This window comes from Accipiter gentilis, chromosome 6 (assembly GCF_929443795.1).
Source record: "Accipiter gentilis chromosome 6, bAccGen1.1, whole genome shotgun sequence".
In the NCBI taxonomy this organism is placed as follows: Eukaryota; Metazoa; Chordata; class Aves; order Accipitriformes; family Accipitridae; genus Astur; species Astur gentilis.
In genome coordinates, this window is record NC_064885.1 from 11821049 (window position 1) to 11835266 (window position 14218).

At 45.6% G+C, this 14218-nt stretch overlaps 1 protein-coding gene across 1 annotated transcript in view; it reads left to right on the forward strand.

Annotated features, from left to right (window-relative positions):
* GALNT17 (polypeptide N-acetylgalactosaminyltransferase 17) overlaps positions 1-14218 on the forward strand; it is a 218605-nt gene that overhangs the window by 82440 nt on the left and 121947 nt on the right. The window contains exons 4-5 of the mRNA XM_049803791.1: positions 8340-8514; positions 11241-11438. Of these exons, the coding sequence (XP_049659748.1) occupies positions 8340-8514; positions 11241-11438 (373 nt within the window). The remainder of the gene's footprint in view (positions 1-8339; positions 8515-11240; positions 11439-14218) is intronic.

A 14218-nucleotide genomic window follows, 5' to 3' on the forward strand; every position in this document is an offset into this window, starting at 1 on the left:
TGGGAAAATCCAAACCTGCTTGCCCACCTAGGCAACGTGCGCTCTGCATCCCACCAAGAGGATGCATTGATTGCTTCAGGATCGTGAGCGGCCAGGGTCATGCTGAGGGTTGTACAACACCTGAACACCAAGGTGGCTCTGTCCTCCAAAACCTCGTGATGGAAGTATACAAGGAGAGTGAGTGTAGGGAATGAGGTGATGCTATTAGCCGGCAGAGTTAGTTAGTAATGTCAGTGCTGTGCTGTTGAGTCTTTGTAGGCATCATGACAAATAAGATCTTTAAGGAGGGATTTGAAGGAAGATAATGAGGTAGCTTAGCAGATGTTTATGCAGAGCTCCTCCCAAGCACGTAATAATCTAGTTTTCTCATGTATAAGAAATGAAACAAACCAGAACGTATCTCTGGGACCCATGCATTCACTCTCTGCATTGTCAAGGAGCTTCAATGACAGTAAAGACTTATTAATGGCAATAACATCGTCATATAGTTCCCACTAATGGCAGGAAATAATTGTGAGCAGCAATAGCAACATCATATAGTTGATGCTTTGGATATTACAAACAAAGTCGTCGTAATATATAGATTTGGCTTCTACAGGAAAATAATTACAGGAAGATAGTTTCTTATGAGCTCCAAGATTTAGAGATGAATTCTGGAAGATCAAATGCTGGTGTTGAGCAGAGGATGGGGTTGTGTGGTACGACATTGGTGGCTGTGATTGAACAAGAGAAGGCATTACTACTTTAGCTTCTTTGTGAGCAGCCATGTGTCTGAGGGACAATTTCTATGGGTGTATGGCTTGTTGCTGTTGCCCAGGCAAAGCCTTTGGGGCCCTCAATTTTATACATGTGAAAGAAGGTTGACCTTCAGAGAATAGTGGCTCAAAAGCAGTAGCTGTGTTGTACCCTGGTGGATAACCAGAAGCAGCTTCTGGGAAAGTTGCTAAAGGCTCATGAAAGTCTGTGGCTCGGGACTGCACACTGGGGGGTTCCTGTGTGGGTTTTGTCAGGGAGCACTTTACACAGATGTGAAGAAGAAATACAGCTTGTATGGGTAATTGAAGAACAAAGCATGTTCCCAAACCGAATATTAAAAGGCGCCTGGGATTTCCAAGTCAACTTCAAGTTTTAAAATTAGTCCCAGGGACAGAGGTAAGAACTGCACAACCTGCGCACCCCGGCTGTTATTTGCCCTTCAGGTACGCCACTACCTACTTACAAACAGGATGAAAACTTTTTGGTGTTTTGTAGTTTTCAGACTGGAACAAACTGCTTCTGAACACTCATTAGAAGGTTCTTGCTCTTAGCTTTGTTGTAATGTGGTATGTACAACAACACTGCACAGCATAAAAGTATGTAATGACAGATTAAAAGTTAATAAACACAGTCATTTGGACTACTTGTATCCAAGCTGTAAATAGATAAAAGATACCAATGATTGTAATGGGATTGTTCAACCCCCCTTCTCCCTTGAGCTGCACCTTATAGTTAATAAAGACTTTTTTGGAGGCTGCTTTTGTTTGTGTTTGTTGCAGGGGTGTAATTACAAAGCTAGTGTGCAGGTTGTGTTTCTGAGTGATAACATGTTTCCTAGGTTGTTGGAGGGATGCAGCAATGTGCCCCTGAGATGTTACGTTATCTTGCAGCTGCACACTTTGTCTGAGTCTGTTGCTTAATCATCACCTGCTTTTGGGGGATTTTTTTTTGCTGTCTTTTAGTGTTTTTAATCTGGGATAATATCTCTTTGAAAAGCAAATCTCTCGGTATAAAAGAAAACCTTTGGATAAAGGACTGCTTAAAGGAGCTGGCTACACTCAGGGAGACATGCTATGGGTTGTAATTTACCTCGGTGTAATGTATTAGCTGTAACTTGATACATTGCTTTCTTGTTTTGCAGCTCATTTCAACAGCAACAACAGCGGTTTGTGCATGCTCTCCCGGGAGCTGGCTCTCTTGTGTTTGGTGTGTGTGTGTGTTTAGAGGACGGTTTTGACAATTTCAAGAAGCTGCATCATATCTCAGCTTTTCCTAGGTGCTGGTCCAACCCAAGTGCCTAATTATTCCAAACTAAAGATGGGTTGCTTAATTGCAACTGACCTGGTGCTGTCCCACAGGTGTTCAGGTCCGAGGCTTTAAGGCCCTGCCAAGGTGTGGAGGAGAGCAGCAAACCTGCTTGGTTTGTCTCTATTTGTCTTTTGGTGAACCAAATGCACCAGAGGCTTGCAGCTGAATGCACCTAGTGAGACCAGCTTTGCCTGTAACCCTGTATGAGAATTGATTCATGCACCTGCTCCCCTTTTCACAGTTTCCTCTTCAATATCTGCAGGCAAAAAGCTTCAAAGACTCACCTGGTTCTGAGTCTTGCTGCAAAAATTCTCATATTCATTTATTGCCTGTTGAAGGAGCTTCTTTTGTGAGTTCATGCTGCAGAAATCCAACCCGTGATGGCTTTGGTGTTTCAGGCAGGCCAGAGCATGGGACAAGAGAGGACTGGTGTCTCCCATGGCACTGGAACACTCCCAGCCCTGACTCCTGTGTCCTCCAGCCTTCAGTGTTTCTGATAACAGCTTTGGGCTCTGTAGACTTTTCCCACCCAGCCTAGCCTGGCAAACACAACTATGTTTTCTTTAGGGGTGTAGAGGAGGTGCGGTATGCTGCCTAGGACTACTCGGGCATTGTTGTATAAGAAATTTTTTGCTGTTGGTAGTTCCTTGAGCTCCTCTGGTGCCATTTGTCTTTGCTCCTTTCTTTGTGTGGCAACACACAGTTCCCATCTTTAGTTCTGTGGACTTCAACAGGATTTGGGGAGATTTGGGCAGGATTTGCATTGTGAAGCACTGAGCAGTGGATGTTCCTGTGGTTGCTTCAGGGCTAATGTCTGTGACATGGTTACTTTCAGTGGCATTAGGTGGTTCAATTTCTCTGGCAGGCCTATTTCCCAGGAAGCTCATGTAGGTGACAAAATACTTTGCAATAGATAACTTAAGTCATTGCAGCTGGCAGATGAGTTTTTTAATAGAGCAACAGGTCTATTGGATTCTCGTTCCTTGGACTTGCCCTTCAGTGAAGATCAATATGGACAGATGGAGAACAAAAGGCAGGATTGAAATTGAACCTGCTGGCATTTTCAGTAGGGTTTCTCTCTGCAATTCTTCCCCGGAAGTAGCTCGTGCAAGCTGGCACAGATGTCCATGTGCAAATATTGATTGCATCCTTAATAAACATGACTTAAGAATGATGTGGGTGTCCTCTGAAGGATGCTCCAGCAGGCTTCCTCAAAGGACATGTGGGTGCAGTGGGAAGAGTGCCATAGGGTACAGAAGAGAAAGGAGTCTCTAGATTCCATTGCGGAGCTTAGTTTGGATCAAATTACTGGTTGTGTAGCCCATGTAGATCCACTCACTCAGATACCTCACAAGTGCATGGCCTAAATATGTGGTCCTTTGATTAGGAAGGATGAGGGTGAGCTGGGGAGTGCCTGATCTGCTCCCATCTTGGCTCCTGACTTTTTGTTGTTACTTTGCATCCAGAGTTTCAGGTTTTGAACACTGGGCTGATTATCATGCTAAAATTATCATTGGCTCAGTATCTTGTGGTTATTCTCATTTTCAGCAATGAGCTTGAAGGGGTGAAAGCACCGGTATGACCCTGTGCAAGGCAGAGGTGAGGAGAAAGGCAGCCAGTTATCTAAACTGCGAGATGCTTTCTCCACTGCTGTAGTTTGCATGAAGTTCTGAAAATAGCAGATCCAAAGGCCAGGTTGCCAGTTTTTATGAAAGCTGACTCCCTTAAGCAAGGGTAACTTGTCCATTAGTGCAAGTAATTTTATTCCTGGTATACTACTTCAGACATCCCAACCTTCCTATTGCAGCTCTGGGACGTGCTGCGAAGATACAGCAATTGGGGATGAAACATTTCTTAAATTAATATGACAGACGAAAACCTTTGCTGCTACTGACCTTAATGCAACAGCTCTCCGCATCCTCAGCCTGGAGCCATGCATTCTGACAATGCACGTCAGAGCTTCCATGAGTTGTTTTCCTGTTACAATAATGGCACTCAATGAAGAGACTGCTGAGTGAAGGAAAACGCAGGGTAAAATTAGGAATGACTTCAAACGACGTGGATTAAGATTAGATTTGCAAGTGAATTATGATTTCCAGCCTGCTGGAGTACACATGGAGGGAGCTGAGCACGTCTGGTCCTGCAGGATCAGCATCTGCAGGACCAGGGGAGCTCTGACAGTGCGGCTGTGCCAGTGCTGGGGTTTCCACTGATGCTTTTCGACAGCCACATCAGTCCTGCTCAGGGGTGAGGGGAGATCTGGGCCAAGGCTCACTTGATACTTGAATGGCAGTTTTGCAGAGCATTCCCAGAGACTGGCATTTCACTTCTGTTACCTAATACTGGCTTTTCCACACCTGCACTTCTGGATGTGCTGAGAAATTAAATACACAGCCCAGCCCATCCTTGTGCCTGCTGGCTGGACACCCAGTTGACTTCCAAGCATGTATCTCATAATACCAAAATAGTGCTCAGCAGCCACTGTGCACTATGCCCTCTTCCTGCAGAGCTGCAAACCAGCTCAGAAGGGTGAGAGACTGGCAAAGGCCAGCACAGATGTGCAGCCATCCTCTCTGTTAGGGCTTGCCCAGGCATGTAAGAAAAGCAAATTCTCACCCAAAAGGCCTGTGCTGTGTGGGCTGAGCCAGGCTGGAAGGGAAGGCAGGAGGCAAAGCCTAGAAACCTGTGCAAGGTTGTGTAGGAAGCCCTTAGTGGAGAGAGGGCCTGGAACCACAGTTCCTGTGTCTGGTTAATGCTTCAGTCTCTCTGAGTGTTTCTCTGCTTGGGCAGCAGCCTGTTAACGATGCTTGTAGTGTGGGTTGTGGGCAGGAGAGGCGTACTGGCTTCTGCTAATGAACGGGATGGTGAGTTAGAATGATAGAATCATAGAATCATTTAGGTTGGAAAAGACCTTCAAGATCATTGAGTCCAACCATCATCCGTGCCCACTAAACCATGTTCTGGAGTACCTTGTCTACACGCTTTTTGAATACCTCCAGGGATGGTGACTCAACCACTTCCCTGGGCAGCCTATTCCAATGTCTGACAACCCTCTCAGTAAAGAAATTTTTCCTAATATCCACTCTAAACCTCCCTTGCCGCAACTTGAGGCCGTTTCCTCTCATCCTATCACCAGCCACCTGACAGAAGAGACCAGCACCCACCTCACTACAACCACCCTTTCAGGTAGTTGTAGAGAGCGATAAGGTCTCCCCTCAGCCTCCTTTTCTCCAGACTGAACAGCCCCAGCTCCCTCAGCTGGTCCTCATAAGACTTGTGCTCCAGGCCCCTCACCAACTTGGTTGCCCTTCTCTGGACATGCTCCAGCAACTCCATGTCTGTCTCGTAGTGAGGGGCCCAAAACTGAACACAGTACTTGAGGTGCGGCCTCACCAGTGCTGAATACAGGGGAACAATCACCTCCCTGCTCCTGCTGGCCACACTATTTCTGATACAGGCCAGGATGCTGTTGGCCTTCTTGGCCACCTAGGCACACTGCTGGCTCGTATTCAGCCGGCTGTCAGCCAGCACCCCCAGGTCTTTCTCTGCTGGGCAGCTTCCAGCCACTCTTCCCCAAGCCTGTAGCGTTGCATGGGGTTTCTGTGACCCAAGTGCAGGACCCAGTACTTGGCCTTGTTGAAACTCTACAATTGGCCTCGGCCCATTGATCCAGCCTGTCCAGATCTCTCTGTAGAGCCTTCCCCTCAAGCAGATTGACCCTGCCTCCCAACTTGGTGTCATCTGCAAACTTGCTGAGGGTGCACTCGATCCCCTCATCCAAATCGTTGATAAAAGATATTAAACAGAACCGGGCCCAACACCGAGCCCTGGGGAACACCACTTGTGACCTGTCGCCAACCGGATTTAACCCTATTCAACACAACCCTCTGGGCTCATCCAGCCAGCCAGTTTTTCACCCAGTGAAGAGTCCACTTGTCCAAGCCGGGAGACGCCAGCTTCTCAAGGAGTATGCCGTGAGAGTCAGTGTCAAAGTCCTTGCTGAAGTCCAGGTAGATAACATCCACAGCCTTTTCCTCATCCACTAGGTGGGTCACCTGGTCATAGAAGGAGATCAGGTTGGTCAAGCAGGACCTGCCTTTCGTAAACCCATGCCGACCAGGCCCAATCCCCTGCTTGTCCCGGACTTGCCACGTGAGTGCTCTCAAGATGAACGGTTCCATAATCTTCCCCAGTATGAGGTCAGGCTGACAGGCCTGTAGTTCCCCAGATCCTCTCTCTGACCCTTCTTGTAAATGGATGTGGTCACCTGGTGCTGTTTTGGCAGGTGCATGGGTGTGGGGTGTGCTGTACTGGCCTTCATGCTCTCAAGCAGATCAGTAGTTCTTCACCTGTTGGCATCCAGCATCCTTTCAGAAAGGAGGAGGATGGCTCCCCTGGGTGTTTCTGATGGAGCTGCCTGTTACACAGTACGGTGGGCGTAGGAATCTCTCAGGCTTCACCCTTTACTGCGTTTGGGACATGATGTTACAATTCTTCCCCGTTTCACTGGAGCTATGCTCTCCTCCAAGCTGCTCAAACAATTCCCGTGAAGATTTTTCCTGGTTTTGCTCAACTAAGATCAAAACTCCAATTTGAAAACTGTTTTAATTGTTCGGTCTAGCCTGTAATGCAGTGGTCTGCAGCATTAATGACTTACCTTCTGACAAAAACATGTAAGATGCTAGTGCTATGCTTGTGGGGTTTCATCTCTCAAAAAATCTGTGTCTCTGTCTCCTTAAAACCATTTGGGAGAGTTGTTGTCTCCATAAAATACTGTTTTTTCTCTGAGTGGCTCAGCATGAAATGGAAGTTGCTGAGTTATGTACGTATGTGATGCAGATGCTTTGAATTGAGGAAGGGGCTCATTTGCTTTATTCTTTTTATTCCCACTTCAGCATAAAAGAGAAATGAGACTTTTGGGAAATTCATATGTGAGGGGAACCATCCCAGGAAGGCAGTCTGAAGAAGGCGTGGAAGGGAACAAATAATCCCTTTTCCTTTGATGATTTCTCAGGCGAAGCCTGATGGGACTTGCTGTTTACTCATTCGCTCTCCATTGCTGTGTTTCCTTCATGTAGGAGCCCACGCATGCTCATGTGTCTCAAGTGTTTTACCATGTGGACTATATTAATGGTGACTTTTGGGGGTTTTCTTCTTTGTTTTTCTGGAGAGAGTGTGTATGTGAAGGGTAGTAGACTATAATTTGGGGTCACGGACCATATCTTCATTATCTGCTGTCCTGGAGCCTCATAGGGGTAAAAGACATTCTCAGGAACTGCTTTCATGGTGTTAAGAGTCCGTGTTGGTACACAGTGGTATCGCTTAGCTTTTACAGAGTACTTTTCATTAGTAGATCTTTATGCATTTAACTGATACACCAGGAAATAAAAGGACCAAGGTTTCTGGCAGAGCACTAGCACTTTTCCAAATTGTTGAAAAAACATACTAGTACCTGCCCCTTATTGTAACCTTTCATATGCTTCCACATTCAAAGTCCTGTGTGTCTTTTATACTCAACACTCGTAACTATCAAAAAGTTTAATGCTGGTAATGACTGCAGGCTGACAGATCCATTGTGTTCTCAGCCCTAGTACGTATACAGGCTTAGACAACAGTTTGACAGATCTGCAGTTTCCAATGAACAAAAAAATACATTGTATGAGGATCTTCTGAACAAAGCCAAAATCTTTTTCATTCTATCATAAAAACGGGGAAATTCAACTTTTCTAGTGGCAAAGCTTGGAAAACATATAGCAAATGCAAAGACTGTAGTAGTGCGGCTGAGTAAAAAGGATGGTGCAGCTCATACACAGTTTTGATGTAGTTTAAATTACTTCAGATGGGTTTTTGCAACATTTCTAGAAATCCATTCAGCTAAAATCTCCATTAGATATTCAGAGCACTAGTGTTTGGTATCCATGGGTCACTTCTTTCTATTCTTGTCTTTCAGTGGGGTGATACTTAGATATTGCAAGGCAATCTAGCTGGCCTTTTGCTGCCTTTTGCCTTTAAAGGTGGCATTTGGGCTTCTTAGTTGTTCAACAGCAATGTTCTTGGCAACCTAGAATTTCTCTTGTAAGGGTTGTGGTCAGTCCACCATTGAGTAGTCTTTTGCAAATCAGCATCGATTGACCATAAATGATTAAACCCTTCCCAGTGGTGTTCAGAGATGCGTGGTTCCAGTAAGTTATGCTCGTATTCATCAATAAAGTGGGTTTATTTTGGGTGAAAACTGTTGCACCTTTTCAGTGGGTTCTCTGGCACTTCTTCTCTAGAGGAACTGAAGGCACCGCTAGAAGAATACGTCAATAAACGATACCCAGGCCTCGTGAAGGTGGTGCGCAACCAGAAGAGGGAAGGCCTTATCCGAGCTCGTATTGAAGGCTGGAAAGCTGCCACTGGCCAGATCACTGGATTTTTTGATGCTCACGTGGAGTTCACTGCTGGCTGGTAGGTGCTCAGCCTCAAGGTCTTGGTTAGAGTGTGCACGATGCATTAAACAAGGGACAGTCCGTCATTTTGTAAGGATGTGTTTGCAAACAAGTCCACTGGCTTGCTACCCCTGTCTTCCTTCTGTACTGCATGGCCACTGATGAGATATGATGGGAAGATAAAAGGAAAACATTTCCTTGCCCTTGTTTTCTGTAATCCTTTTCTATGCCCTCCTTTTATGTGTGCCTATCCCCTTACACCCTGTTTATATTTTTCAGGTTGGTTTCCCATTCCCTTAGCCTTAACTAATTTCTGTAAGTTTAAAAATGCCTGGGCAGCAAGGGATTGAAAGTGTTTCCCGCTTCCTTGCCCTTTGCAGCTGGATCCCACAGGGGAAGACTTAGATGGTTTAGATTGACTTGTTTCTTTTGCAGCTAGGAATAAGTGCAGAGGTGCAGAAGCAGTGAAAGGTGTTTCATAAGGATTTTTTCAGCGAGATTCAAAACATTTGAGTTCAAGTGGCTTAAGTTTGAGTCTAGATCATGAAGGGAGCCTGAGAGTGGTTTGGTTTTCCTTTTTTGTTCTCTAACCAAGTGTAAGAAGTAAATGGTTTATGTTTAGAAAAGTGTAGGCAGAAAAAGCTAACTTGTGGATGTTACTCTCTGTTCAAATTAGACACAAGAAAAATGTTTTAGCAGCTGCAGACAAAGAGTTCTGCACAATTATTGAATTCTTTGTAATGACAATGCAGCTGAAGGGTGTCTTTAAGAGCTGTTTCTTATGTTGATACCTGTTTCCCCAGCTAAATGTTCCTCTCTTCAGGTCACTAAGTCCTCACACCTGATATTATTGATATACAGAGGGAGCTCCCATTTACTGAGCTCTTGAAGCATCTTTTCTACGGTTAGAATGAGCTTTTCTGCAGTGTGGGCTTGAGTCACTCTGGTGTTATGTACCCGCTGCTGTTGCTGGAGTCACCAAGAGTGCAGGTTAACTGCTTGTCTTGGCAGACTGAGCCCAGGGCAATCAGTGGCTCTTGGGCTGCAGAGGTAAGGCTGAGTACACCCCCTGCTCTGACCACATTTGAGTGTCCCAGAGATGAATTTTGTAGCTATAGAGTCCTCAAACTGTGTCCCAAGGAAAGAAAGACCCTATTTTCAAGAATTTACCCTGTTCTGCTCAGGGGCATGGTTTTTTTGGATTTGGGGGCAGTCTGGACTAGTTAAAGCATGATTTAAACAAAATGCACCCTTTGTGGCCTTGCTTTACAGAAGGGAAGTTTTTGATCCAGGTTTCCCAGCCTGTGGATCGTGTTTTCATGCAGGATGTCCACTCATGCATGACAGCACAGGAGTCTGTGTGCAGTTACCCTGCAGATGTGTATCACAGCTTTACACAGGTTGACTATCCAGGTGGAACAGAAATACCTGAGAGCAGCTGTGTTGCAGCAAACCGGGAGCCTGTCTAGCCTCATGTTGTGACAATAACCATAGCCTAGGAAAGCATAAATGGGCAGGGCCAACACATACGAAATTCCTTTAGAGGATGCTATTGAGGTCTAACAATTTGCAGATGCGAGGATGACACAGCGTCTGCGTATTTAGAAACCCTCACTGCATTTCTCCTGATTTTTTTCCTATCATCTATTGAGCCCACATAAACGTCAAGCATTTACAGCATCCTTGGGTAAAGGTGTTCCACAGCTTAACTTACCCATTGTGGAAAGAGCTAACGCCTTGTTGTCCATCTTGAGCCTGTTTCTTTTGATGGTCCATAGTTCTTGTATGGAAAGTGTCTCCAGGTGGTCACTGAGCACCTTCTCAGAGCAGCTCCTGGCTGTACAGTTGGCCCATGCTGCAAAACTGGCCCCTAGTTAATGTATTGTCTGCTTTCATTTGCTACCTTAGTAACGATGTCAGGAGAGCTTAGCTTAAAAACATGGACATTTTGAAAATTAAGAAGTTCAGAATATGGAATTATTATTTAATGGTTCTCTTTTAAACCATCACACCAGAGAAAACGTGGTGTACTGGCTCTGCAGGAAAAGATAAGGTCCAGTTTTAGAGGCTTTAATTCATTTCCACAGCGTAACACCTTAGTTTGTGAAAATAGTCCTTTCCTTGTGCTGAAAGCTTCAGCTGGTCCATGAACTTGTGTAGTCAGTTGTGTAGGAGAGCACTAAAACTCGCCAAACCTTGAGGGCTGCAGATACCTGAGCTCCGTGCATGGCAGCTGGCCCCTGTGTTCCAGTGGCAGCTCCATGCAGGGGACATGTCCAGGTGGGAAAACCCATCACGTGGAAGCACTGAAGCCTCTTGCAGCATCTCCCTTGTGGCTGACAAAGCTTGGCAAGCCTTTCAGAAATAACCTTTTAAACTTGGTAGTGCGAATGCTTTGCTTCTGTGCAATTTGTGTGCTGATAAAAGCATGGGCAAGTGGAAGGGTGAGATAGAGGCTGGTCTGTTGCAATCTGGAGTTACTCACTGACTCTGCAAGGAGCCTTGTGATGGTCTCTGGGCTTCTCTGGCTGGGTTTTGCTGTGTCTCTGTGAAGACATGATGCCACTTGTGAATGGGAGAGAGGAATCCATGTTATTCCCTTCTATTTACTGAATGGTGACAAGAATGTCTATTTTCCTAACCTCCTTTAAGTGCACAAGCTGCAAGAAAGCTACAGTGTCCATCTGCAAATTATGGGAGAAATTAACAGTCTATTCTTGCGCTTTGCTTCTTTTTACCACTCAGGGCTGAGCCGGTGCTTTCGCGAATTCAGGAAAATCGGAGAAGGGTCATTCTTCCCTCCATAGACAACATCAAGCAGGACAACTTTGAGGTGCAGCGTTATGAGAACTCTGCCCATGGGTACAGCTGGGAGCTGTGGTGCATGTACATCAGCCCCCCCAAGGACTGGTGGGATGCCGGAGACCCCTCGCTGCCCATCAGGTATGTCGCAGAGCCTGGGGTCTGCTTGCTCTCCGTCAGCGAGCTGCAAAATACAGAAAGATAAGGTGAGGAAGCCAGCTTAGAGAGGTTGGATATAGTATCATAACATGAGCTAGCTCAGAGAGGCTGTAACACAAGCCAGGAAGGGTTTGGCTAGGGTGAAGGGATTTGGGAGGGGGTATTATTTGGTAACAATATGCAAAAACGCTGGGGAAGTATAGGAACTGTTTAGATTTGTACAGTCTTATGTTTAACTGCGTATGATGAAGTTGCTTTACCTTAATTACAGCATTAAGTTTTTGCAAATCATAAGGAATGAGGTGATTATTCCTGTGTAATGAACTGAGCGTGAATTCATGAAATACAGTGCTTTCTTTTCTTGAATAAGTAGTAAACCTCCTCTCAGGGCAAACTTTGTAAAAATGTATCTTAGGTTGTTCTAACACTTCAGTTTACAAGGTTGGCAGCTCTGAAATGTTTTCCCAGCCCCTCCAGACTTCAGGTGTAGGACAAGCCCAGTTGGACAAAACAAAAGCAGGAGGGGAGGGAATAGCTCAGTGTGGGTGGGAGACTGGGGCTGCTCTGCGTGCAGAGGTCAGTGATTTTTTCCATGACAGCCCCTAAATACCAGAACTGATGCTATGATCAGGAGTAGTTTTCTGGTCAGGCGAATAGGATATATTGCTCCTAACTTGGTTAATATGGAGAAGGCTTGTCCTCAGGTATGTAAGAGATGCATATGTGCAAATCCATACCCGATCTGAATCCTGAATCAAAATATCTGTGCTTTGGTCAATGATATAATCCCTGGAAGCTGAAATTAGGTCTATTCCCATTTACACACAGACCTTTTTTATTCTTTTGGGCTCCCTTGTTCCAGACAGCATATTCAGCCATCAGTGGAGGAATTGACAGTTTATTCTGGACAGGAATCAAGTCTTTGAGGAATAAACAGTTACTTTAAGCAAATGCAAGCTGCTGGACTTGTTAAAGGAAGCGCTGAATGGCTGGGGTCTACAGAAGGAGAAGCTGAGGAATTCAAAAGTCTTTGCACGTGAGGTGTGAGCAATGTGGTGCTGGTAGTCCCTATGGCAGCGTGATTCTGGTGCCTAAACTGGTGCCTCTGGAGAATGATAAAAGTGGACTGTCTCTGTTGGGATAAGCCTTTCTCAGCCAGTGGATGTAAAAGTCAAGAAAGTGTTGCAGGGAAGAACAGCCTCCTTTATTAGACTAAACTCCTGTAGTTGGGAGAAACAGTCAGGCTTTGGCATGTGGGATGTCCCCTGTGAGTGCGATGCCACCCTGGGAGCTTGCTGTGGTTCAAACGCTGTCAGGCACGGTGCATTGAGGAAACTGGACCCCCCCAAATATGCCATTTAAATACATGGCGTGACCTTCTCTTATATTGCCCTACAAGAACATGGTTTTAATTTCGGTTTCAGTGTGCTTAGGGGAGCGGTTAAGGAGGGCAAGCTGTGGCAGAGACAGATGGGGAGGGACAAAGTTGGTGTTTGGCAGGGGAGATGAGAAGGGAAAGAGGCAGGGAAGAAGAGTGATTGGCGGAGGACGGGAGCTAAGGGGAGCCAAAGGGTTGGATGGCTGTGAAGAGGCAGAGTGGGGAGGTCAGTACCTAATGCAAGGAGGATATCTGGTTTTTAGGATGTAACTTTGCCCCAGGCTCCCCAGATACGAACGAGTTTACAAAGGCAGCTGCTAAAGCCAGGAGTGCAAACGGTGTCACACGGATGTTGGACACTTACACATGTCTCCAGATCTACCAACGCACTTTTTTTCCTTGGCTCAATGCTGAGAGCCAGCAGGTACTGCTAAGCTTCAAGTGGGTGCTGCCTGGAGGTTTTATGTACTTTTGATCTACTGCTATAGCAATGAAAGGTTTGTCATGCAAGTTGTCTTCTGTTGGGCAGAATATCATATTAGGTTGTTCCAGTGGATGTTGCTAAAAATGTGGGCAGGATGTTGAGCATCATATTTCTGCATTTAAGCAGATTGCAAGCAGTTTACTGCTTAGGAGGAGCTGGGAGGTACATGAGGTTTATCAGTCTGCTCTGGGGTTCCTGCAACCTTACTACACCAGTTGCATCCCCTTTCAGAGACGTAACCTTAGTGTGGGTTATGTCCCAGGAGCCCCACAGCATCTGCAGCCCTGTAATCCCGAGGGTCTGCCTGCTCAGCTCTTCACCACTGCTGAGTTGGACCGCCAACGAATTAGAGATCAGAGAAGGCTTACAGAGACACTCAACTGGCAGCAACAAGGATGCATGTCATGATCATCCACTTTGACTTTGTTAAAGACATCTGTAATGTGAACACTGCTGCTTGAGGCCACGGTGTGTGGGAATCGGGTCTTGGGAGTTAAAGCGAGCCAGGGTGGAAGGGTACTGCCTCCAAAGCATGCTCTGGGAAAGGGCTTCTGTAACAAACCCAGTAGCCTCCCAGTGATGTTAAATAATTAAACAACTTACTAAAATAACATTGTTAACATGCACTGGGGGAAGGATTATGAGAAAGATAAATGGGTAGTGTCCACAACAAAAAGCTAATGAAAAATACTGTCTCATTGCATTATGTTGTGTAATCACACACGGACCAGAAATAAATGACTAAAGTTATTTTTTTGTCATATAATGCTATGAAAACTATGCACTTTATGGCAGTATTTGCATGAAAGGGATGCCAGTGCACTGCTCCATGTAATTATGCATGGGATTAGAGGAAATTCTGAAATTATAGTATACAGAGGTACATTAGGTTTTTAGAGA